The following is a 25,125-nucleotide window of genomic DNA, read 5'->3' as shown; positions in this document are numbered from 1 at the left end:
TTGCCATCTCTAGAGGAAATACAGAAAGAATTAGTCAATTCTCTTCCTTTTACGGGGTTGCCCTCAACAAAGCATTGATGTTCCCGGTCCCCTGTTCCCTGATTAATAACCTGGGCTTGTGTATTTTTTCGTTACTGCATGACCGATGTTGCTAATGCTGATTTGACTGGATGTAAATTGTCACGCTGTGAGTTCTGGGAGAGTAAGCGCCCCGTGGAATGGAACTACAACGGTGTAACCTGCCTCTCATTTTTGGGTGTTACTGAGTTCAGTCCAAGAACATGTTCCTGTAGGTTTATGGGTGTTTAGCCAGAACATGGCATAGCGGGCTCTGCTCCCCGAGAACATAGGAGTTATTTAGTGTTGCCGCGTATAATCCCAGCATTCGTCGCAATGTCTGAATGGGAGGAAGGTGGCAGATTGCCATCTCACTGTGAAACTCCACTGAAGTTCTCCATCGGTCCTAAAAAACGAAGAGTCACCGGTCTCGTCATGGAGTCGTCTCGTTGGCAGGGCCGTGCCCTGGAAACATATCGCAGCCTGCCCCGGGATGCTGGGTCCTGGGTATCCCAGAGGGCCTTTCAGAGGGACAACGCCCGCTCTTCTGTCAGCACCAGCCACGCCGTGGTGGACCCCTGGGTGGAGCGCAAGGAGCAGGTAGACCATACGCCTGCCCTGCATGCACCCGGCGTCTCTAGAGAAACGGTGCATCACTCCAGCCTGTTTTCACTCTGCCATGGTGCCAAGATGGGGTTTGGAAGGTTAGCATAATACTGGGAAACTTTCAGATTGAAATGGTCCAAAGTTATTGCCTGTTAGCATTGCGTGCTAACCACCCCAAATATAGTATATGCTATTTATCTGCCAGTTTTCTAGTTGCTTCTTCTGAGCAAAGCAGGCTGGTTTGCTGCTCTAGGGCAGTATTTCCCAATCCGGTCCTTGGGAATCCACAGCCGATCCACGTTTTTGCTAGCTCTGAGCTCTCTGTCAGACAGTCCACATTTTTGCTCCCTAGCTGGGAGGGAGCAAAAACGTGGACTGTCTGCTGGTCCCTGAGGACCGGATTGAGAAACACTGCTCTAAGTGCAAAATCTGTCCTCTGAAAGTTGAGGATGGAGCCTGAAGCTGCAAGTCTCCGATCCACTCTCATCGCTCTCGACACGCTCGGCCACTTCTCTGCACGTTGAGCCAAACAGCCCGCAGAGGCTTTTCTGTGATAGGCCGGCTGGTCGCCGTTAGCGACAAGACTGGAATCCCGGCCCCACGCGGCCCTTAAACAGGCTGTGGCTGGTTATGCCGTAAGGTTTAGGGTTATTTTGGGCTCTGTCATGGGGCTGTCTGGTCAGACTAGCTTGCTGTTCTGTAGCTGTGTAGAAGTAGTTACTAATGTTGACCAATATGTCGTTTCCTATGAAGTCGCCTAGTTTCTCTCTCCATGGGAACTGTCTGAAATCTTTCTGCTGTAAAGGAAATAGCTCTGTATAAAGCCCTTCACAATGACTCGGTGTAACTTATTGGAGACGTTTCCGTGGCTATCTAATGTTTACCATTTATCGTGACAGTCATAGACTCCTGTTCTGCTTTAAATATTTATAATGTAATCATTATGACACTTTAACATTTTTCCCTTCCTGTGTATTTTACATTATGGAGAATGCATGTAGGCCTCGGAGAGTGTTGGGGTTCAGGGAATGGCCAGGGAACCATGGGAAAGAGGACGAGGTCATACATTAGTCTGTGTGCCCGGCAGAGCCATGTGACGTGGGAAGGAAGGGGTTTATTTATAAAAACAAAAAATAAAAATCATAGCAGAGGGACCGGGGACAGGGTAGGGCTGAGCTAACATGACACAAATGGGAACAGGGGCCTGACTTCACAGATGGGAAAGTTAAAGAAAAAATAAACTCAAAGCAGGGCTGAGCTGGGTGAGTGATCACAGGGATGAAGATTAGAGGAGTTGGGCAGCCTGTCATTCGATATCTGGGTTTCTCGGGTGGAGTGAAACACCACACAAAAATACTGACATATTGATGTGAATTAGGGACAGGCAGATCAGTTCAGTGGGATTAATTCCAATCATCTGACTCCCCCTTAAAAAATGTATCATGTTAGTCCTCAAACATTGAATATATCCTGCTTTTCATATATGATAGAAACCAGTACTGGCCCTTAGATGTGTGGAATTCTGGGGGAATGTTCTAGTTCACATCCTGATGGCGGTCTTCGGCACTGTGTCCTTGTGCAGCAAACCGCTGACCGGTGTGTTGTCCTTCCCACAGTCACTGTCTTTTTGGATTAAACCGAAAGGGCATTTTCGGCAGGCGCACGAGGGCCCCCCCAAGACTTCAGGGAGATATCTCTCCGCCCCACCCCCCCCCACACACACACACACACACACACACACACACACACACACACACACACACACACAGAAGGGCGCACGCATCTGTCTGAAATTCATTCCCTTTATTCTACTTCATCCACTTTACCTTGGCTGTGTTCTTTTATTTTACAGCCGTAACATGAAATATTCAACACGCATCTGTCTTTATTTTCTCCGGGTGACATTTTATAAATGGTGCTTAAGAGCATCTCATTCAGTCGCCGCGGTTTCCTCCCCGCGGCCCCTTATTTACTTCCCTGTGAAGTTTGCCGTGGTGATTCTAAAAATAAAGGCCGAGGGCTGGAGCGCGCGGTGCGGTGCGGGTCATCACACCACCCCCAAGGGAATGGGAATCGGAATAGCCCATGTTTACGCTCCGCACACTGAGGTTGACATTTCCCTCAAAGGCCTGTCAGTGGAAGTGTATTTTGGGAGCTGCGCTCGCTTTACCGTGCCTGCAGATTGTGCTGTGATAGTGTGGGGGAGGCATGAATTAGTCCTGTCGTCACGTGGCTTGTTGGTGTGGGGGTTGGCGGGTTTTTATTTTCTGATATACATGCCTCTTTTCCCTATTGCCACTGAACTCCGAGGTCATGCATTATTTCTCATTTCGTCGTATATTCTGTGCATAATAATTATGCATGTGTGTCTGTGCACACATGTATGCATGTGTGCGTTAAGTGGTTAATGTTAAGTGGGCCACTCCTCTTGTTTTCGTTTTTATACCTGACGGCCTGTTTAAATAAGTCTGGCTGGAGTCGACGGGGACCATATCCTGGTAGCAGTGAGTGGCTGTTATTTTAGTAAAGGTCAGCTTCCCCGGCTCTTCACTCTGTCCGTAACAATGCTGTGAATTCTGGCCGCCCGCTTCCTGCGTGCCAGAGTTTCCTGCTTTTAATCGGCCTGAGTTTTAATTAGGACTGAAGCCAGCGCTGGCGCTGCGGCCTCGCGAGTCAGGGGGTGCTTCTCTCAAAGTGTTTTCTTTGCTGCGTTTGCGTGTGCAAGGAAAAGCCAGTGAAGAGGCTAATTAAACTGCTTGTTTGCCGCAGTAAGCCCACGATGTCAGTGTTTGGGGGGGGGGGGGGTTGTTATCTGTGATCTGCGGTCCTGCTGTGCTTTGTCTGGCAGCATCCATCCATCCATCCATCCATCTATCCATCTGTCTATCCGTCTGTCTGTCTGTCTGTCTATCTATCTATCTATCTATCTATCTGTCTGTCTGTCTGTCTGTCTGTCTGTCCGCTTCATGCCAGGCAGAGGTACACATCACACCTCTCGTGTGAGTTTATTTTGTTCCTCTTGAGTTTCAGAAAGCTATTTATTAAATGGCAGAATTACTGAAGTACAGGGCTCCATGATTGGCAGTTTTATTAATAATGGAATAAACTTTAAGGGAATTACTTTAGGGGTGTTCTTTGCTGTGGCTGAGGTGTTCTCCTCCACTCACGTTCACCTGACAGATCTCCTCCCTCCTCGCTAGATTGAACCACTCTCAGAGGGGGGTTCTGGAACAGTCCACATCATGTCGGGGCTAACCTCAAGCGCAACGAAGGTCGATCTCCTGGCACGTGTGCTAAACAGCTAGGAACTGTCAAGAACAGGAATTCCTCCGCCAGCCTTTGACTGGTTGGCTGGAATGGCAACATTCCCTGTGCTGGGTACAGCGTGGTTGTTGCAGAGTTCCTTAGGCGAGTCTGATGGGAGGGGGTTGGACCAGGCAAAGGTTTTCCTGGCAAAAAAAAAAAAAACGGCTGTTTCCTTATAAATGATTTACTCCGACTATGTGACTGAATTTTGGTTCCCAGCCTCTGTACCTTTTCCATGGGAAGCCGGTCGACCAGATACTGAAACGTGCCAAGAGGCCTAACTATAGCATTATTATTTTCTTGTCAAAGTGGTCTAATTTTTTCCCTCCTTCTGAAAAATAAATATGAATAAATAACTTCATATTTACTGTGGCTTACCTCAGATATCTGGCAGCCTTACAGATATGCGTGCAGTAATTTTCTTTATTTTTAGCAGGGATTTGTTGAATGATAGATGGAGGGAGGTGGCGCGTGGCGCAGTGAGCAACACCGTAACCTCACACCAAGTCCGGCTTCTCGCCTGTCTGTTCATTTTTCTTTTTGAGCACTCATGAAGAATAACGTTCATCCCACGCTCTTTGTTCATGTTTTTTTTTTTTTCCGGTAAAATGGAGATGTATTCAGTCAGAAACAAACCTACCCCAAGCGTCCTTAATCAGACCTAAAAATCTGGTGCGTGTCCGAATCTGTAGCGCGTGACCATTCATGCTCGGCTGCGTGGCCTGAGAGGTCTTCTTCTCCCAGGTTATTGTAAATGACCTGAATGACTCGTAATTAATCTCGGCGTGGCGAAAAGGATTAGCCGTCGCAGTCATGCCTTGGAGTAACGTTGAGATGGATCGTGACAAATGTGGCTTCCGTCGTACGTAACCATGGAAGCCCTCCCCATTTCAGCTCTTAAACTCGGAAAGCATAGCCTCCACAGTCTCTTCAGAGCAGCAAAGAAAGCCGATTTCTATCCCACAGCTGTCGGAAAGAGGGAAATGTATATCCTCAATGTTTTTTAAACCCTTCCTTTGAACAAGGTCTAATGCACTCAGTAAAGCCCATTGAACCTGATTGCTCTTCTCTCATGTTGTGCGCATTATAATCCTTAAATGTATAGACTAAACAATTTAAGGTAACTTGATTTGGTTTAATCCAAACCCTTCACAACTTTTGTATCCAGCTTTTTCTCAGTGATACAGGTTGCAGCTGTTAAGTTGCAGGTATTCAGCTTAACACCTGGCCAATGATGCCCCAATAGTCTTCCCTCTTTTCGGTCCTCTAACCAGGAACACACCTGCAGGACGTGCCCCCTGCTGGGGTCTTTGACTATGGCCGTGGGGTTCCCCTCTTCACAAACACCCCCTACTACCTTTTGTTTTCTAGGATGAGAATGTGAGGGAGAGAGAGAATGGCCGAATCGAGCCATTGGGACGTGCTGATTCTGGTCTGGATCACATGCCGGTTCAGTCCCTCGAGTAAGTACAAGCATATACTCATGGCCCGCTGATGAAGTTCATTTCACGAATGACGAGAATCTTGATCCAATTTGAGAGGAAAATTGTGCAGATCTTCTCCGATGATTACCTTTCTCCAAAGGTAGTCACTATTTGTTTAAAATGATATGCGAGCTACCTGTGATTGGCTGGGTTCGTCCCCCCCACCCCCACCCACATTTACTTTATCCTTTCCTTTAAAATATAGAGCCATTTTAGCCCTCGAGGACTGGAATGGTTTGACCTCCCCGCTGAGACATCTGTCATTATTATTTTTATTTTTTTGCATTTTTCATTTTGTTCCTGTCCCCTTCCTCACCCCCCCCCTCCCCACTCCCCACTCCTGCCACCACCCACTCATCATTGTCTCGCAGTGAGATTGTAAAGCTGGTGGAGGTATCCAATGATGGCGGCCCTCTGGGAATCCACGTCGTGCCTTTCAGTGTACGCGAGCGCAGGTAAACCGCCTAGCGGGCAGCGCGGATGACCCCGGCGCCGTGCGGCGGCTTTTCTCGCGGTGTGCGTCCCGTACTTCTAGGCCTCACGCTTGCGTCCCCTCCCTTTGCCGGGTGAATATCACCCCACACCCACCTTGTCTGTCTTCATTCCTCTCCATCTCAGCTGTCATTCAACTCCATTCTAACTGGCTCACCGTGATAAGCTGTTGGCTTGTTGCTTATTCATGTACGTTTGCATATAAATCAGTGTGCAACACTTTTCCCTGTGGGCTGAAGTCCAACCTGATTTTCCTCACTTGATGCTATCCAGGTAAATTAGCTGTTAGCTGAGATTTAAGCAGGAAGGACAGGTGTTATTAAGTAAGAAGTGGAATTAAATTGCCAGGCTTTACTCATAGATCGTATCGTGTGTGCAGAAAACCAAACGCAAAGCGTTGTGATGTTGACTCGTAACTTTGAATCGGATGCTGTCACACTAGCTCTCCGCTCTCTCTCTCTCTCTCTCTCTCCCTCCCCTTCCATCAACTTTCTGCCCCTTGCATCTTCTGTGCTGACGCCTGGCTTTATGTCTTCGCGATTCGTATCGGCTGTGTGCGATGCGTTTGGCGGCCACTGAAACGGACTAGCTACGCTTTCTGAGCTTTGCAGCATCGCTGGGGTGGTAAAAAAAAAAAATCACAGATACTATGTGATGTGACTGTTCCAGCTAGCATAGCGTAGGTCACATGTGGTCTGGCTCTTCTCAGGACCCTGGGACTCTTAGTGAAGCGTCTGGAACGAGGAGGCAAAGCTGAGGAACAGAGTCTGTTCCAGGAGAATGACTGTATCGTACGGATTAATAACGGAGACCTGCGCAACGTTCGATTCGAACAGTAAGACTCCTACCCTGTGTGGGCTTGCCCATCGTCTTTCTGCGTCATGTGCCTTTGCTTCCCCCTCTCGCCCAGTGACTAACATCCAATCAGATTCTGCCTGTGAAATTCCTTTGACAGCTTCCTGGCCCACCTTGGCTCCAAGCGGCACAGTGGTTCGACACTTCCTAGATGCTGCTGTGATGAACCAATAGCAAGCCCCGCACCCCATCTTAATTTGCAGCATTTCGGTTCTTGGTCTGGTTTTTCCCCACTGCAATATCGCTCGCTGTGTTTCCTAAAAAATGTCAGTTTAATGATACAGGTCATATAATTATAAATATTTGAGCTTGCTAGCATTTTTTTGCATGATTACACATTCAGAGGTCGTTAATCTAAGTCAAGCCAGAGTCCTGTAATGTAATAATTCATTCTCCGATCGGATCGGACCCAGGCCCTGTGATTACTGGGCTGTCACCGCTCTCTTCGGGAGTGGCGTTCACTTTAATTTCAACAATTAGAGTAAGAACAAGATGGATTCTGCAAGGCTCGTTTTGCCCGGCGGAACTCCGCGTGAGGCATCTTGTTTACTTTAGCGGTGGCCAATCAGCGACTGTCAGTGATGTATTCAGACGGCTTCGGCGTGCTGTCGTGTGTGTCGTAATGAAGGGCGAAGCACAGGGATGTTAACACGCGTCGGATGGTTCCCATCATTTATCGTCTCAGACCGCAGGCTGAGTTGTTTCTCGGCACGGCCATCTATATGCTAAATGCCTTATGTATTAAGACCATCATGGATTCAGAAGCTTCAAGGGGTTTTTATCCAATTTTCCAGCTCCCAAAGCCTGCTTCATTCGGCCTTTTGGTCTAGGTTTGCCTCTTCTGCTTTGTCTGTTCATGTAGCAGAGGTTTGATGGCGTGTTCCTTCATGCCGACAGGCCCCGCTACATGCCAAGTATTACACCTCACCAATGAAAGCAGCATCCTTGCTCCTTAATACCCTTTTCACCAATAGGAATTGACGGATGTTTGGCGTCCTCTCCCTTTTCATCCAGTCAGAGAGGGCGTGTCATTCACCTGTTAGCCAATGAGCATTCATTATATATCTGATGTATGTATTAAACATTTTGTATATTTAAAAGTTTTTCCTAATACTATACAGACTGAACCTATATGATGAATTTAGTTTATGACCCTCCCATTCAAGCATTAAGATCCTTCCTCCTGTTATCTGCAGTTCCTTATCAGTAACTCTGGCCAAGCGGACTGCGGCCGTGTTCTACAGTAGATAATATTCCCCAAGGACTTGCAGTTAATTCTGCCCTGGCCTGATAAAATCTCTTATTTTCTAGCTAATGCCATGCTTTTCGGTAATCTCCACACTCCTTGCCGTTTATTAATTGCTCAAGTTAAAGTCAGCCTGTCGTCAGCTCTCCGCGTTTCCGAATTTCCACAAAGCGCGGTAGCTGTTGTGTCAGAGAGTCTGACGTGTTCCGCTCGTGGTCTTAATTAGTTTTTGTCTGCATCACTGTCCCAACCCAACAGAGCCCAGCAGATGTTCCGGCAGGCGCTGCGGACCCCTGTCATCCTTTTCCACGTGGTTCCTGCAGCACACAAGCCCCAGTACGAGTGGCTCTCTCAGAGCGAGAGGAGTCCCGCTTGCTCCCCGGGTCCATTCTCCAGCAGTTCCTGGGCCGGTGAAAGAAGCAGCCTGGTGGTGAGGCCCGACCGCACCCCGCACAGGATGTCTCAGGCCGGCCCACGGACCCAGCCACCAGCCAACATGCAGCAGGAGAAGGTCAGCTTCTGCTCCACGCTGCCTCACGCCACCGGTCCCGCGGGGAAGCCTCCTCTGGGTCCGCCTCTTTCCCCTCAGCGGCCGAGGAGCACCACGCCCTCTACAGGCCAGCCGACAGCAGCGGGCTCCACCCCAAATATGGGCTATGCCAAGAAGGTTGGCCGGAGACTTGACATCCACCTCAAGAAAGGTCAGACTATTGTCATACTGTTGCCACTATGCCCTTGTTCTTGTTCCTCTAGCGCCACACTCAAAGGTCCGCAGGTTAATGTTATTTTTTGGTTTATCGTGTATGTCAGTCGTCGACTGTTTTAGCCAAATGGAACTGCACTGTGATTAACTCCCCCCCCGCCCCCCCCCCCCCCCCACCACTCCTACTGGGGGGTTTGGAAACCTCATTTCTCGTATTGTCTGCCTCGTTTTTCGAGGTACACTCAGAAATCAACACCATAGTTAGATCACAAAGGCAGAGCGAAATCCAGCTGATCGCCCGCGTGTCAGTCGGCATCCGTCAGTGTCATTGTGCCGTGTGCAGAATGCCGCGCGCCGCCGAGGGCCTGAATGGAGAGTGACAATAGCTCATTCTGAAGGAGGGGCACCAGGTGCGCCACTGTGTGAATAAATAAATGAAATCCTTTTGCCGGCGCGCGATGCCCCGGCGCTAAATGATTCATGGCGCCTTCTCCGCGTTCTCTGGGAAGACGAGTCTTCGTTGGGGAGCCTGGAATTTGGGAGAGCAATAAACAAGCTCAGCCGTTGGGAGATCACCCCACAAACATCGTTCGGCAGCCCCCGGGTGCAGAACAGCGGATCGCCTCAGTGGTTAACCCCATGCTGTTAGGGGTTAATCACTCTGTTTGTCAAGGTGATGTGAGCGGCATGTATTCAGCTTAAACTTGGGAAAGTGGAATGCGAATTAGAGACCTTCCTGACTTGCCTGTCATTTAAGAGAGCAATGAAGACGTCACTGTTATATATCAGGTAGCACGTGTCAAACCCAGAGGCCTAAGACACGTTTACGGACTTCTGTCTTCAAGGATTCCGATATTCGACCTTTCGCTGGCATTCATCCCAAGCTGGGGGAGTCTTTCCATGCTGCTCATTTATTGATCTGTTCATGTCTTTCAATGGGTATGTTTGCTGTCTGGAGGATTCTGAGGTCATAGTAGAAGTTAAAGGGTGTTTTCCTTACAGGGACACAAACAAGAGCCCTGTTGGGCTAATTGTGCCTCAAGCACCTTGTGTTTGGATGTGGAAATAGTTGCACGCATGATTGGGGGCTGTTTCCCTTCCAGTGGAGTCTCAATCGGCTGATTTTATGCTGTGGGCTTGGTTTTGATTGGGATATTTTTGTATTTAACCTGCATAAGTCAGTAATGATGTAAAAGTTTTGCATTTATGTTACTTGTGCAGTCTTGTGAGTCGTAGGACATTCAGTCTGATCACTGGGAGTCTGAAGTTCTGTGTTGTGTGGTGAAAGTACCCCTGGGTCACCAAAAAGGGGTCCCTGTCTGTGCCCTCAGCACGTCCTACTCTATTTCTGCATCTTGCATGACGCTATCTGGCACTGATAGGGCATCCTCGGCATGGGTGGAATGGCAGAATTTAGGTCACGTCTAAATCAGACCTTTCCAAGAGTACAGGTGGCCAGTGACAGATGAATGGAGCAGCATATTATAAAATATGTACCAGAAGGTAGTAAAATGTACAAACACCAAAGAAGCCATTCAAGTCAGAGGTCACAACATGCTATGAGGAAACGGATGTAAATAAACTGATTGAACTGTCCAGCGCAAACCTGGCTTCTTCATTCTTGTGTCTGTCCAGGACCAGAGGGACTTGGCTTCAGCATTACGTCTCGGGACGTCCCTCTTGGAGGTTCTGCACCCATTTATGTGAAGAACATCCTCCCCCGAGGGGCTGCTATCCAAGATGGCCGACTGAAGGCGGGAGACCGCCTGCTGGAGGTGAGTGACATTCACCTTTGTGTCACTCGTCCATTCGCACTAATTTTTTTTGCATTTCAGCGAATCACATATCAAGGGTGTGTCTGCTGTGACTTTTTAGCTCATGGGAACTTTATTTACACAAAAATGTTCTGATGGCAGAAAGAAAAATAATGAGTTCAGGGAGATAATAACCAATCTGATTGTAGAGGAGGTGGGTCCAAGCAACCAGGGGATGTGGTTGGTCTCGCCTCCTCTAGTTGCTTGGCCCTACATCCTCTACAATCTGATTGGTTCAGAGAGATAACCAATCATTTTTTTCTTCTGCCCTCAGAACACTTATGTGTAGGTAAAACTCCCACAAGTGACTCCTTATCCCCGCCCCCCCCACAGGTGAATGGCGTGGACGTGAATGGAAGAACTCAGGAGCAGATTGTGGGCCTTCTGCGGGCCACACCTCTGGGGGGCTCTGTCACTTTGGTAGTTCTGCGACAGGAGCAAGAAGATGCTGTACAACCACGGGAAGGGGTGAGCACCTACCTACCGCCGTCCATCGTGCCTCGATACCCCCCTTGTTTACCCCCCTCCCCCCCATGAACTTGCGCAATCTCTGTTTTTTCTCGAGAGGGAATGTGAACCTCATTAAACCACCAAGCAAAAAAAAAAAAAAAAAAATGCACTTAATGGCCTGCTTAGCTTCTATGTCGTCGGGACTGTTAAGAGTGCTGGAGTCAGCAGCCCATAAGTAACAGTGAGAAAGGAATAAATGAGAGCCAATCATAAAGTAAAAAGTCTCCCTCGGTTGGATTCTTCCGGATCCCGCATTGATTCATTAGAAATGGGGTTTATTTTAGGCGGCTATGGGTTACTCATTACGATTCTGGGTTGCAGCCGGTACTGAGAAACTCCATTTTTCTGCTCGGCGAGATCAGAAGGTTGAATAATTTAAACTTTGCCTGGTCCTCCTCCTGAGTGCTCTCACACTAAGCGGTCCAGCAGCTTAAATCACCTCCAGGACCCATCCCTGCTCTCCCTAATTAGTCATATGCAGGATCTCATCATAGGTCACGGTTTCTTCTAACGCACAGCTGATTACAGTGCGCCCGTACATTCGGCCCGTCGTGACCCAAGATCGAGTAAGTGGGATAATTGGAATATAAGGATGGACGTCCTCCCATTTGTAAATGAGTCATCTGCTCCCCGTTTGTGCCGCCTGGTCTTGGAGGAACAGCCAGGAACGCAGGTTGGAAAAAAGTCTTCGTGGAGTTTCCTGGACCTCAGCCTAGAAATGGCAAGTGTCAGGTGCGTCAGGAAAGTTTTTTTTTTTCCGGAATTTACCTTCCTTCATGAGTATGGTGCCGCAGTGGGCATGTGGTCACCGACATGGTACATGGGAGTGCCATCTTGAAAGAGGTATTTAGGATTAAGATGGATTTCGCCCTGCATTCTTTGGCATTCGTGTGCGACCAGGGATACAGACGAACCCAAGTTTTTCTTGTTGCCATAGCAGCAAATGGGTTTGGCTCCTCCTCTTGGACTTAGTTATTGATTCTGAGTTATTGTCGTATATTGAGGCTATGTAGTCATGGCCTTGGAATTCGTACCAGCCTGACACTGAACCACATGATTCAAATGATTGTTTTGACCGAATCTAAGTAACTCCGTTTCTGATCTCTTAATCATGTAATGGAACTTGGAAGATTTCCTAGAATCCATGTTGCAGTACCATAATTGAGTATCGCAGAGGTAAACGAGGAATACTTCTCGCTGTAGCCTTAGGCCTTGTTGTTTGCGGTTTAAAATCCCCCAGAGTTTGAACTGTGTGTGTCATATATATATATATATATATATATATATATACACACATATATGTATGTTGTATGGGTTTCCTCCATATTCCTCAGACAGGCCAAGAACATGAGGTTAGATGAACTGCTCTCTTTGAATTCCCCGCAGTGGCTGCCATGTGCTGCCTGCGATACGCTCCAGGCTCATCGTGCCCTGTGCTGGATCAGCAGTTATGGAAGCCTGCTTGAAGCATGATGTAAAGGAGCTGTCATTGAATGGTGGTGGTGGGTGGCGGGGTTATGTGATGTTTGGACAAGTAGGGGCGGAGTCTGGTTGAAGCCACTAAGTTCTCTTCGGCTCTTGATTTAGTTATAAATCTAGACTCGTATTACAGTGAAGAGCTCACAGAATGAGCAGCTGTCATCTGCGTGACAGGCTGTGGTCGTGATCTGAGCGAGACAGGCAGCCGGGAGATGGGCTTGTAAATCTTTGTGCGGATCATGCCAGGGTGTTTAGCATCAGGATTCATTCTGCACAGTGTCAATGTTTGCAGACACGGGTCTGTGTTTCCTCTTCGTCGGACAGCTGCAACGCGCCACTGACAAATGTTTGTACATTTGCCCCTCCCATTAAGTAGGCTGGAGACATGGCTCACGTATGGCTGCAGCTATCGGAAGCTGTTCGTTACCGCGATTTCGCTCCCGGGGCGTCTGCGCTCTCACGTTTTCTCCTGGTCGTAGCGAATGGGTGGAGAGGTCTGGCAGACATAGCCAAACGGACCCGGAGAAGGTCACGGCTGTTAGCGGAGCTCTTGTCAGCTTTGGACTGGGCGTGCCCTGACTTGTTCAGTGTGCTGTTTTGTATTCGTGAGGTTGCGTTCCATCTCCGTTGTTGAATCGAGACTGTAATCCGTCCCACTCCTTCCCATGAACCGTCTAGCGAAGCTCCTCTCGGTCATTCGCGCTTGTCTGCATTCTTCAGGAGAGCATTTTGTGCGTGTTGTTTTGAGAGCGGCAGCAGCGGAGACGCTCGTGGGGTGGGAGGGAGGTGGGGGGGCAGTGGGTTCGAATGGCCCCGGGTTTCTGCGTGTATCCGAGAGCCACGTGAGTGAGTGATCAGCCTCTTACCGTGGAGAATACACCCGGGACCCTGTTAAGTGCCCCCTCCCTCATGTCCTCCCTGTTCGGGGCTGAAAACAACTGTGAGCGTAACTAGATAAGTGGGCTATTGAAAAGAGATGGACGGACTGCCTGTATTAAAAAGACATTTACGAAGTATCAGGCATCGGTCGAGGAGATGATGTTGTGGATGTTTTTTGTTCATGAGGGAATGGGCGTGTGCCGGGGTGGCAGAGGCAGAAAGGTAAATGGGGGGGGGGGAACGGTGACTGGGGGGCTCAATATTGGGGGAGTCAGATGAACAAAGGAAAGGGAAGCTTAAATGTGACAAGAATGCCAGACAGCGGTGGAAGCAATGATGATAATATGGCAGGCTGGAGGCGAACGCCTGACAAAACCTTCCCTCTCGTCCTGCATACATAAGTAACGGGGCTTTGAATAATTCATCAGCCTCCGCATCACCACAGGTAAAGAAAAAAAAATACATAAAAAAAAAACACTGCCAAGGAAGAGGGGAGCAGCAGCAGCCAGCGCTAGCTTAGCAACACGCTAGCCGGCGCTCTCTGACGTCTCTTTCGCTTCTCGTCACGTTTATGTTCCTCCCGCTGAGTGCCGGTGATGTCGTACGTACCCGGCGGGTTCCAGATGCCTCTGTCGGGCCACACCGGGTCAGACGGGGTTCTGTCACACCCCGAGGAATGCGCATTGTCCTTTTGTGCTGGCCGGTTCTGGAGGAACCACGAGATGCCAGAGGAAAAGCATCAGACGCTGCATTTAAATGGCCAAAGGTTTTATCTGTTGTGTCCATACGCCCACGCAGATTCCATGTAGCAGCTGAATGACTCAGGCTCTTGACCCAGAAGGTCTGTTTTATTACCCGCTGACTGTTGAACAGAATCAAATTGTGGAAATCGTTGTGTAAACCAAAGGGACACGTACTAAAAAAAAAAAAAACTAATTGTGAATAATTAAGGCTAATTAACTTGTAATTAAGAAAAATCCTTAGACTGGGCCAGTTATTGATTTCTTTAAGCTGTAGATGGTGTACCAAATGTCACGTCGTTTGTTTCACTGCTGTTGTAAGCTACTGGTTTTACTTGTTGTCGACCAACTGGTGAATGGGTGCAGTCTCCGCGCTTGGGCCCTGCTGAGCCGTGGGTCAGGCCAAAGGTTGGCCCATGTTGTGTTGCAGCCTTGCCTGTTTTGTGTTGATTTGAGTCCTATTGTTTTGGTTCGCGACTCCAGGTTTTTTCTTAACTCTTCACCCTTTACCTCTTCTAGAACACCCAGCCTCGGATGCAGAGTCCCAGAGATTTGGTAAGAGTCTACCAGTACTAACCTGTTCTATTGTCTCAAAGGAAGACCTGTACATCAGGCAACTATACTCTCGCTGTGTCACTAAACCAGTACTAACCGGTCCTATTGTCTCAAGGGAAGACCTGTACATCAGGCAACTATATTCCCGCTATGTTACTAAACCAGTACTAACCTGTTCTATTGTCTCAAGGGAAGACCTGTACATCAGGCAACTATACTCCCGCTCTATCACTAAACCAATACTAACCGCTCCTATTGTCTCAAGGGAAGACCTGTACATCAAGCAACTATACTCCCGCTCTGTCACTAAACCAGTACTAACCTGTTCTATTGTCTCAAGGGAAGACCTGTACATCAGGCAACTATACTCCCGCTATGTCACTAAACCAATACTAACCGCTCCTATTGTCTCAAGGGAAGACCTGTACATCAAGCAACTATACTCCCGCTCTGTCACTAAACCAGTACTAACCTGTTCTATTGTCTCAAGGGAAGACCTGTACATCAGGCAACTATACTCCCGCTCTGTCACTAAACCAGTACTAACCTGTTCTATTGTCTCAAAGGAAGACCTATACATCAGGCAGCTATACTCCCGCTCTGTGACTAAACCAGTACTAACCGCTCCTATTGTCTCAAGGGAAGACCTGTACATCAGGCAACTATACTCCCGCTCTGTCACTAAACCAGTACTAACCTGTTCTATTGTCTCAAGGGAAGACCTGTACATCAGGCAACTATACTCCCGCTCTGTCACTAAACCAGTACTAACCTGTTCTATTGTCTCAAAGGAAGACCTATACATCAGGCAACTATACTCCCGCTCTGTGACTAAACCAGTACTAACCGCTCCTCAAGGGAAGACCTTTACATCAGGCACCTATACTCCCGCTATGTCACTAAACCAGTACTAACCTGTTCTATTGTCTCAAGGGAAGACCTGTACATCAGGCAACTATACTCCCGCTCTATCACTAAACCAATACTAACCGCTCCTATTGTCTCAAGGGAAGACCTGTACATCAAGCAACTATACTCCCGCTCTGTCACTAAACCAGTACTAACCTGTTCTATTGTCTCAAGGGAAGACCTGTACATCAGGCAACTATACTCCCGCTATGTCACTAAACCAATACTAACCGCTCCTATTGTCTCAAGGGAAGACCTGTACATCAGGCAACTATACTCCCGCTCTGTCACTAAACCAGTACTATCCTGTTCTATTGTCTCAAAGGAAGACCTATACATCAGGCAGCTATACTCCCGCTCTGTGACTAAACCAGTACTAACCGCTCCTATTGTCTCAAGGGAAGACCTGTACATCAGGCAACTATACTCCCGCTCTGTCACTAAACCAGTACTAACCTGTTCTATTGTCTCAAAGGAAGACCTATACATCAGGCAACTATACTCCCGCTCTGTGACTAAACCAGTACTAACCGCTCCTCAAGGGAAGACCTGTACATCAGGCACCTATACTCCCGCTATGTCACTAAACCAGTACTAACCTGTTCTATTGTCTCAAGGGAAGACCTGTACATCAGGCAACTATACTCCCGCTCTGTCACTAAACCAGTACTAACCTGTTCTATTGTCTCAAAGGAAGACCTATACATCAGGCAGCTATACTCCCGCTCTGTGACTAAACCAGTACTAACCGCTCCTATTGTCTCAAGGGAAGACCTGTACATCAGGCAACTATACTCCCGCTCTGTCACTAAACCAGTACTAACCTGTTCTATTGTCTCAAGGGAAGACCTGTACATCAGGCACCTATACTCCCGCTCTGGCACTAAACCAGTACTAACCGGTCCTATTATCTCAAGGGAAGACCTGTACATCAGGCACCTATACTCCCGCTCTGTCACTAAACCAGTACTAACCGGTCCTATTATCTCAAGGGAAGACCTGTACATCTGGCAACTATACTCCCGCTCTGTCACTAAACCAGTACTAACCGGTCCTATTATCTCAAGGGAAGACCTGTACATCTGGCAACTATACTCCCGCTATGTCACTAAACCATTACTAACCGCTCCTATTGTCTCAAGGGAAGACCTGTACATCTGGCAACTATACTCCCGCTCTGTCACTAAAACAGTACTAACCGGTCCCCATAATGTCTGCTGTGACTTCATCTGTGGTGCTCTGGCTTACTTTCAAGCTTGTGCTATATCTTACGGTTGACTTCTGGAATTTTCTGTGTATATCTTCATCGGTGTTCCCTGGGGAATTGCTGTTATGGTGTGTGTACTCATACTGGTTGCACTGCAAGCCAGTATTTCATGGTGCCTCTAACAGTGGTTTAAGGTCATATCACTGTCCGAGTTTAATATCAGATTTATTTCACCCATTCCCACTGTATAATGGCTTTCTTCAAGGAAAAGTGTAGACTTCCCATCCTGTCTCCGATTGCTTTTCGCTGAGGAAAATATTTCTATATAAAACACCGGCAAGCATGTTTACCGTGCTACATTTTCAAAAGCCATCCATTCTTCTCATAATTATATTGGCGTGTGCGGATTGATTGTGAGCCGTCTCTTTAAATCCGCTTCTCGCCGGAGGGATGTAATTTTAATCCCGGCCGCTTCTTTAGAATTGCAGTTTACGGTCGTTTGGTCCGATAACATTCATGCGTGACTCCCGTGCTAATGCGTGGCGGGAACACGCTGGTGTTGCCTGACTAAGTAGCATTGTGATGCAGGAAAGGCTCCGAACGAGAAAATAAACTATTTCGACGAGGCCCAAAGTTCCGCTTTTCAGTGGAGTCTGATGGAAATGGCGCGATGAATTCCCCTTTGTGATCATATCTGCCGTTTTCAGGGGTTCCGCGACGAGCCCGTATCTGTCAAGCGTCGCACGTCTTAATTGTGTAATTAACTCGAGCCTCAGTGTCTACTTGACAGCTGGGTGTATGTTTCCTCTTGAAAGACATGAGGCAAAATGAAAAACAGTGTCAGTTGTAATTACAACTGGCAAATCATTTCATCTGGGCGCTGGCCTGGTAATTCAGCCATTGACTGTTCAGTGTGGTCCCTTTCTCAATAATATAATTAGAAACTATTATGCAATTTTTGCATTCGGGATCGAGTCGTCGTAAGTGCTCGACATATTTTCGCAAGACTTCTCTCCCCTCCCCCTCTGCTGAAATTCCTGAGACTAAGGCCATGTACTTTGAATAAAGGCAATTAAGTTTGATTCCAGAAACTGTAAGCTAAATATATGCTATCGTTCTCTTTTGTTATTCCACAGATCTGGCAGTGAACCTTCTCCTCGCATTTCGGCTCTAATGGGTACAATTATTCGTAGCAGATGTCGATCTTTTGTTTTAATCTACATGCTAAACAGCGGGGACAAATCGCCGTCTCTCACGGTGCCAGCAGAACTCTAACTTTGGTTATAAGCAGCGCTCGTTGACTCGGCGAATTAAAAACCTTTTAGCGCAATAGTCAGGGACATGCGATAGGAATTTTTTGGGGGAAATACGGAAGGGTGCCGGGCTCCAAACAAAAGCGATGCAACAAGCCTCGCCATTGTTGAGGGGCTAATTATCCGGGTCTTTCTCTGGAGGCGAAGGCGCTGGTGACGGGACTGACAGCGACGCGGCCCATTTGCCGAAACGTGCCAAAATAAGACAGCCTCGTTATCAAGTCCTAGAAACTCTTTTGCCCCTTTTCAGGGTGCTGTGGCATCGGCACTCTGGCACATCGGGGAGGTGAGCGAGCTGGAAAGGATGGATCTCTGATTCGTTTCAGAGTGACGCGCGCGGTAGAGGTGATGGTGCACGTAGGCACGCCCTCGCCTCCGTGGGGGGTGTTCAGGTGCTTCCCACTGACGTTGAGTCCTCGAGGACTGGGCTTATTGCTTTGCTGTTCCCTCAGTTGCACTCTGGGAGGTTTGTGGGGGGCGGGGGCTGTCACTGGCAGATTGAGGTAATCACAACACTCTCTCCTGGCCCTGTTTTACCACCCCCCCCCCCTTTCGTGGTACAGCCCTCGCGTTCCCATCATGCTTTGGCTGTTTGATATCCAGACAGTAACCTTTGCCGCCCTGACGCTGTCTGCGGGTTTGAGGAATCACATTCATCCGTCCGGGGATTCGACACCAAAGCGACGCCGGGCGGAATCTTGATATTAAGGTCGCTCTTGACATTTTGACCTCAAAAAGGCGCTTGCCTGGTGCCACTGCCGTATTCGCTCTTCGCAGGGGCTGTGCTGAAAGGTGCTGTGATGGGTGGGGTGAGATGCTGAGGATGCAGGAGGGGGGCGCAGTGTCTCAGCGTGAGGTGGGAATGAGGGCTCGCCTCGGGGGAGCGCGTGCCGCCATGCGAGGTGTGTGGAAGAGCTCGAGCAGATCCACGGGATGCGGGAATTGGAGGATGGGATGGGGATGCTTTTTGGCACCCCTGGAATATAAGCCACACACGATGAAGCCACTTACAGAAATAAGTTTACTCTGTGACCGAACTTAACAATAACTTCTGGCATGAAAACTGGACCAAGTTTTAGTGATGGGTTACAGGTCAGTAAAGGGAATTGTCTCCTAACCCCTGAGTTATACAGGCCTTCTGCTGTTCTCTAATGCTCTTCCCTTCCCATTTTCCTGTGATGGCGATGCCAGAACTATGGAATGTTCTAGAACAGTGTTTCTGAACCGGGTCCTCAGGGACCAACTAGACGGCATATATTTTTGCTCAGGGAGCTGGGAGGGAGCAAAAATGTGGACTGTCTGCGGGTCCCGAGGACTGGACTGGGAAACACTGCCCTAGAGTAGCTCACAGCTTTTCGCGGCTCTCGGAGTAAATGCTCCCTTTTCCAGTGACGCGGTCATATTCGTTACTGCGAATCGTTTGTGCGGGGCCTGGCTTTGTTTTAATGGCAGCGCGAGTGCCAATTATAGCCCGGAACAATGTGCTCGCATAATTAAACGTATGCCGAGAAGCGGCAGAAGCCAGCGCTGCCTCGTTAATCGGCTCCGAAAGCGCGTGGGTCTGCCACCTGCTTTTGATTAGTAAACGAGAAGAGTAGAGGCTGCTTATGGGGTCCAACCTGTTGTTTCTCAAATGAAAGCAAATCCCGGAACTACTTCCTTTATTCTCCGTACGGTATGTGATAGCTTAGGGTGGGCCTCTCTGATCCAGGATCTTTTCAGATGACTGAACTCCCTCCCTTGTGGGCCCTTTCTGACAGTCACCCAATAAAACTCAGGAAAACAATTCTTGAGCCCTATTGGTTAATTGTGTAACCGGTAGAGTGCAGAATTGGACCGTGCTGGGCTGTGAGGTCACTGTCTGTCTTTGTGGTCTCCCGAGAACTCCCTCCGGCCTTCCTATGAATTTTCACCTCTGCCGGGGCCCCCATCGCCGGGGGTCTTTGTATGCGGGCCCACACAGTGCAGGACTGTGGGACGAGGCGGCGAGGCACTTTGGTATTCTGGCGGCTCTGCTCGCCATCACCCAGGAACAATGCTCATCAAGCGTGTCACTCCTCTCCCAATTATACCCTTCATTGCTCCCTTTGTCACTCCTCTCCCAATTATACCCTTCATTGCTCCCTTTTAGGCTTCTTAAACTCATCACCGGTGTGACCAAATCAAGGCATTTGTGGAAAGTTTCCCGCTAATCGTCCCGGGTGACGCTTTGCCTGAAAGATGTGATTGGACGTGGTGGTGGTGGTGGGGGGGGGGGGGGGGGGGTGAAATATGGAGAAATGTAATGTGAATGCTGCCGTTTGACTGAGATCACTCTCCACTGTGCCTAACCTCCATTAATTTCACTTCTCCCTGCATAATGTGATTCCACCCTGGTCTATAAACAGCTAGTGTTAATTACCATATGACATGGCTTGATTGTAAATTAATTAATTATTCAGGTACGTGAATGACTGTATACCTGGTGAGGTCTGTGTAATGGATGTAATGGATTGTAGGCTGCTGTTCAAGGGCATCGAAGAGACATGTCTGTATAAAACCTTTATTTTAAACCAGTTTGAATGGGGTGAAACATGTTCATCTCATTTCCCATTTATTTTGCAGTGTCCTCTATATATAGGTAAATATGGTAATGATTCGTAGCGTCATTTGTTTTTTTTTAGCCAGGGTGGAATAAAATTTCGAGCTTTAGTAAGAAGTTCAGTGCTGGAATAAGTTTGTTCTCACATTAAGTGAAGTGCTAGTGTTGTGATTTGCAAATGAAAGCCGCTGTTTTTCTGCAGTCTTGTAATGGCTTGTTGAACAGAGATCTGGGCTCTTCTTACATCTGTTAACATGATCTCTCTCTTCCAAACCGTGGGTTTATGGCCAATGATTCCGGGAAAAATCTGTCTCTCTGACACTGTTCTGCCAGCAAATAAAAAAAAAGAAAACAAAATAGATCCCGTCAATGTTGGCGAAGTCGTCTTTTAATGTATATTGTGATGGCTTCCGCAACGCCAAGTTTTTCTCCCGATGCAAACTTGCATGCTTTCTTTGTTTTTTTTGCCATTTGATGCATGTCGTATAGAGTGTGTCTAATCTTCCGTTGCGGCCTTTGGCTTCTGGGGAACATGTTTCCCTCTTGCTGTCAGTGAGGGGACCGTCAGCACTCCTGCACAAACAAACAGGACACCAGTATTTCCTGCCTCCCCTGATATTGAGAGCTGTGATGTGGGATTTGACCACAGGGGGCACATTAGGGGGCCCCTCCCTGTTCTGTAGCTCCCCCCCCCCCCCAGGCACACAGGTGTGTTAAAATAACCGGGGGGTCTTTGACTAACGGGCCTTTCAGCCGGTCTCCCGCGTGCCGTGGAGTTCTCCCAGAGGGCACGGCTGGAAAGGACACAGCAAACCCATGTCTCCGTTGCGTTCCAGCCTCGTTGCACAATTAATACTAATTAATTGCACGTGGGACGCTTGGGCCGCTCGCACGGTCCGCTGACTGCGCCTCGTGTTCTCCTGAGCTGGAGCCATGCGCATTATTTATGTGACAGAAATGCCCCCCCCCCCCCCTTCGCACCCCACACGGCTGATTAGGATGCAGGAGAGGCTGCCGGAAAGGTTCTCCACATGCCTGCCCCCCTTCCCTGCTCTCTCCGTGGCAGGCAGCCGCGCACCGCCAGCCGGTAGTGCCCTGCCCTGCGCCGTCGTAGCCGCCATGAATCCCCAGCTCCTGGTGATCCTCCCTTATTTCCGATAGACAAGCAAGCGTCCCCTTTAAGTGACAGAATTTATCATGCATGGCTTTGGAAGATCGGCCGCTTTGTTTTGACACTCCTTCCCCGTAGCCTGCTCGCGTTCGGGTGGGGTGGTGGGGGAAATGTGATTTTGGCGAGCGCTTGATTGAATGTGTTTCTGGCGGAGGTTTAATCAGGTTTCGCTCATGTCTGCAGCCTGAAGCGGGGGGCTCATTTAAATTTCAGAATGACCTCAGATGGAGAAGACAATGTCGCAGAGGTGCTACTCTTCATTAAGGGGTTGGTGGGGGAGGGGGGCCGGGGCGAGACAACCAAACACACAAGAACGTCAAACTCTTCCTGATTGTTCTGGCTGATTGTTGCTGGTCTGAAATGTGGAATATTTTCTGAGTAATAATTGCTATCATCGCAGCTAACAGGGTGCATTTCAAAGCTTCTTGCTAATATGGAGCCCATTATGGAATTTGCACAATTTGCACGCTCCGTCTCTCCCATAGAAATCCGAGGATGACGACCTAGTTCTGACACCTGATGGAACCCGGGAGTTCCACACCTTCGAGATCCCGCTCAATGACTCGGGTTCTGCTGGCCTGGGGGTCAGCGTCAAGGGCAACAGGTCCAAGGAGAACCACGCCGATCTGGGCATCTTCGTGAAGTCCATCATCCATGGTGGAGCAGCGTGCAAGGCAAGGCCGGGCCGTCCTCACCACGTCCATCCCTTAACCACCCACACGCTTCATCCTCTCAGCCTTTCCCTCTCCATGTAGCCTCAGTGATAATGATCTTGACCTGTAGCCCAAACACGCTCGGTGGAGTACTTGTACAAAAACGAGATAACCAATCAGATTGTAGATGAGGTGGGTCCAAGAAACTAGAGGAGGCGGTGATCGAAACATCTGATTGGTTGGTCCCGCCTCCTCTAGTTGCTTGGACCCACCTCCCCTGCAATCTGATTGGTTATCTCTCTGAACCAATTATTTATCTTTTTGCCCTCAGAATATTTGTGTGTAACTAAAACTCCCACGAAACCCCAAACATCTGCAGCTCAGATGCCAAGGGATCACCTGCTGTTGTAGCTCTGAGCCAAGTAGTTAACCCAACAGACTTCAGTTAACAATAAATAAATAAAAATCCAGCAGTCTTAAAGGACAAGGTGTGAAAGATATAACTAAATTAAACAAGTAACTCCACCTCTCCAAGCCTCCCAGACACGCCTTCCTCGGTCCTCTCGCCCTCAGATCATTAATTTTCTCCTGTGCCGGCTGTGACACCCTCGGTAATATTAATGTTCACCTCAGAAGATTAAACGAGTCTCCTTCTGCATAAGAAGCCAAAGTGCAGTAATACAGGAGCACGGAAAATCAATACTTCCTGAGTAGATGTTTACTCTCTGCTTGGCTCGTGTCGTGCATCGTCAGTGAGATGAAGTGCTATGTTCTTAATGAAATACTGCAGCGGTGTCACACAAAGGGGAATTGCTTATCGCCTTTGTTGATGGTGAATGTGTATGTGGAACGTTCCAGATGAGGTTCATTTAAATAGCAGATTTATCGCCCTTTGTTTTTGGTTTGTTTGTTTTTTTTTTTAGGATGGGAAGCTTAGAGTCAACGACCAGTTAATCGCGGTGAACGGGGAGTCGTTGCTGGGCAAGACGAACCAGGACGCCATGGAACGGCTCCGCAAATCTATGTCCACCGAGGGCAACAAGCGTGGCATGATCCAGCTCATCGTTGCCAGGAGGGTCGCCAAGCGGAACGAGGTAATGAGAGATGATTAAAAAATTTCATTTCTGCTCTGTTTATTATTTCGGTAAAGATCATCACATTTTTACAGGCCACAGGAAAATTAGGAATGTTGACAGATTCCCCCCCCCCCCCCCCCGCCCCAAAATATTAAAATCAGGAGGAGGAGGCTGTGACCCCCCCTCCAAATATATTCCAGACAACATGTGTAATATGTCTATGCACATTACTCGTCTACAGATGCTCTTGTGACACGCTCACCTTAGTGCTGAGACGAAAGCTCGACAGTGTCATGTGTGGCTCATGATTACTCAGAGATGACATTTATAGGCTGTAGGTTTGAATCTCAAATGGGGGGGGGGGGTTGCCATACCTGAGTTCAGCTAAGCTGTCCTCCTCTGCCGAGTGTTGAGACAGTTAGCCGATTCCTTAGTATAATGAAGTGTTAAGTGGCGAATTAGTGTCAGTGATGATGGGGGTGAAGAGTGCCCTGGATGGTGAGTGGGAGGAGCAGATGCCGGCTCGTCATACGCCGGGTTGAGAAGCATGCAGCGGTGGGGGCCTGGAGCTGAGGCTGCTCTCCCACGTCCCGCAAGGCCGGAGTCACGTCCGCACGCGAGCACTCCTGCTTATCTCCCTTTCAGCACGTGCTAATGTTGTTTACTCAAAGTCCCATATTCTATGACCGATTCCAGTAAGAAGAAGAAAAAAAAAACTACTCTTTATCTGGAAGGTCTGTCTGGGCTGCAAAGGGAGTAACTGTTCTTGTTTAGTAAATGTGAATTGTGTGGAGGTGCCGGCGGAGCTGTATGACAAGGACCTCCTCCTGTGGCATCTCAAGAGGTTCCTCCTGTCTCCATGTTGGTCCTGATGAATGCCTGTTCCCTCCTCCCCAAAATAAGGGTGTTTATCACTGGGACAGGAGAGCTGAAGGAGTCTCTGCCCCTCCTTCATCTCCTCCTCCCTCATGTCCTCCTTCCAGCCGGGATGCACCGGCGGATCGTTAACAGAGAGTCCTACCCGAATGGCGGCAACAGTTGTCCACTCCTGCGTCAGACGGCGGCGGCTGCGAGCGGCAGCCATTTCTGATGAGATGGATGTCAGCCCGCGTCCGGCCGGTGAATGGGGAGTGCGTCTGCGTCCCGCATCTCAGTCGGAGGGTTAACGTCTCATTCGCGTTGCCGGGAACCTCCAGGCCGCGTCTGTCGGCCGCCTCGGTCTTTGGCTGACCGGCCCGGAGGCGTGTGAGCGGTCGCATGCGCGCTCGCCGTGTCTGCATTTCACACCCCCGCTCTCTCCGGGTCCTCCTTGGCCTAAAAAGGGGCTCGTTTTGTTTTCATGCTCAGTGACCGTGAGAGTTTCAGTGGCCGTCTTTGGAGGGAAGCCACAGTGTGTAATGGTGGATTCACTCGGCTCGTTGTCACGGCAGGGAAAGGTCCCGGCCCAGCAAACAGAGAAGAAAGTGGCCTTTTCCTGAAGGTCCCAGGC

At 48.8% G+C, this 25,125-nt stretch overlaps 2 protein-coding genes across 8 annotated transcripts in view; one reads left to right on the top strand and one right to left on the bottom strand.

Annotated features, from left to right (window-relative positions):
• Positions 1 to 25,125, top strand: part of LOC125740259 (partitioning defective 3 homolog) — a 168,283-nt gene that overhangs the window by 67,810 nt on the left and 75,348 nt on the right. Inside the window, exons 5-14 of one of the 4 annotated variants that reach the window (XM_049011168.1) lie at positions 514 to 657; positions 5,341 to 5,432; positions 5,825 to 5,908; positions 6,655 to 6,780; positions 8,305 to 8,747; positions 10,385 to 10,524; positions 10,897 to 11,031; positions 14,691 to 14,726; positions 22,393 to 22,581; positions 23,484 to 23,654. In XM_049011168.1, coding sequence (XP_048867125.1) covers positions 514 to 657; positions 5,341 to 5,432; positions 5,825 to 5,908; positions 6,655 to 6,780; positions 8,305 to 8,747; positions 10,385 to 10,524; positions 10,897 to 11,031; positions 14,691 to 14,726; positions 22,393 to 22,581; positions 23,484 to 23,654 — 1,560 coding nt within the window. The remainder of the gene's footprint in view (positions 1 to 513; positions 658 to 5,340; positions 5,433 to 5,824; positions 5,909 to 6,654; positions 6,781 to 8,304; positions 8,748 to 10,384; positions 10,525 to 10,896; positions 11,032 to 14,690; positions 14,727 to 22,392; positions 22,582 to 23,483; positions 23,655 to 25,125) is intronic. The other 3 variants (XM_049011170.1, XM_049011169.1, XM_049011171.1) reach the window with 3 other exon arrangements.
• Positions 14,736 to 17,560, bottom strand: LOC125740261 (uncharacterized). Of its 4 annotated transcripts, XM_049011174.1 has the most exons (5): positions 16,235 to 17,560; positions 15,892 to 16,091; positions 15,642 to 15,816; positions 15,449 to 15,498; positions 14,736 to 15,148 (listed from the first exon to the last, which is right to left on the bottom strand). In XM_049011174.1, exons 1-5 carry the CDS (start codon positions 16,715 to 16,717, stop codon positions 15,100 to 15,102), a joined length of 957 nt encoding a protein of 318 aa, XP_048867131.1. In that variant the 5' UTR covers positions 16,718 to 17,560; the 3' UTR covers positions 14,736 to 15,099. The 4 variants fall into 4 exon arrangements, 1 of the variants encoding a protein (XP_048867131.1); XR_007397488.1 differs by having other exon boundaries at positions 14,736 to 15,498; positions 15,792 to 16,091; XR_007397489.1 differs by lacking the exon at positions 15,449 to 15,498 and having other exon boundaries at positions 14,736 to 15,273; positions 15,792 to 16,091.

Source organism: Brienomyrus brachyistius, chromosome 4 (genome assembly GCF_023856365.1).
Source record: "Brienomyrus brachyistius isolate T26 chromosome 4, BBRACH_0.4, whole genome shotgun sequence".
NCBI lineage: Eukaryota > Metazoa > Chordata > Actinopteri > Osteoglossiformes > Mormyridae > Brienomyrus > Brienomyrus brachyistius.
The sequence above is the reverse complement of the archived record's forward strand: the minus strand, read 5'-3'. Positions and strand labels throughout refer to the sequence as shown.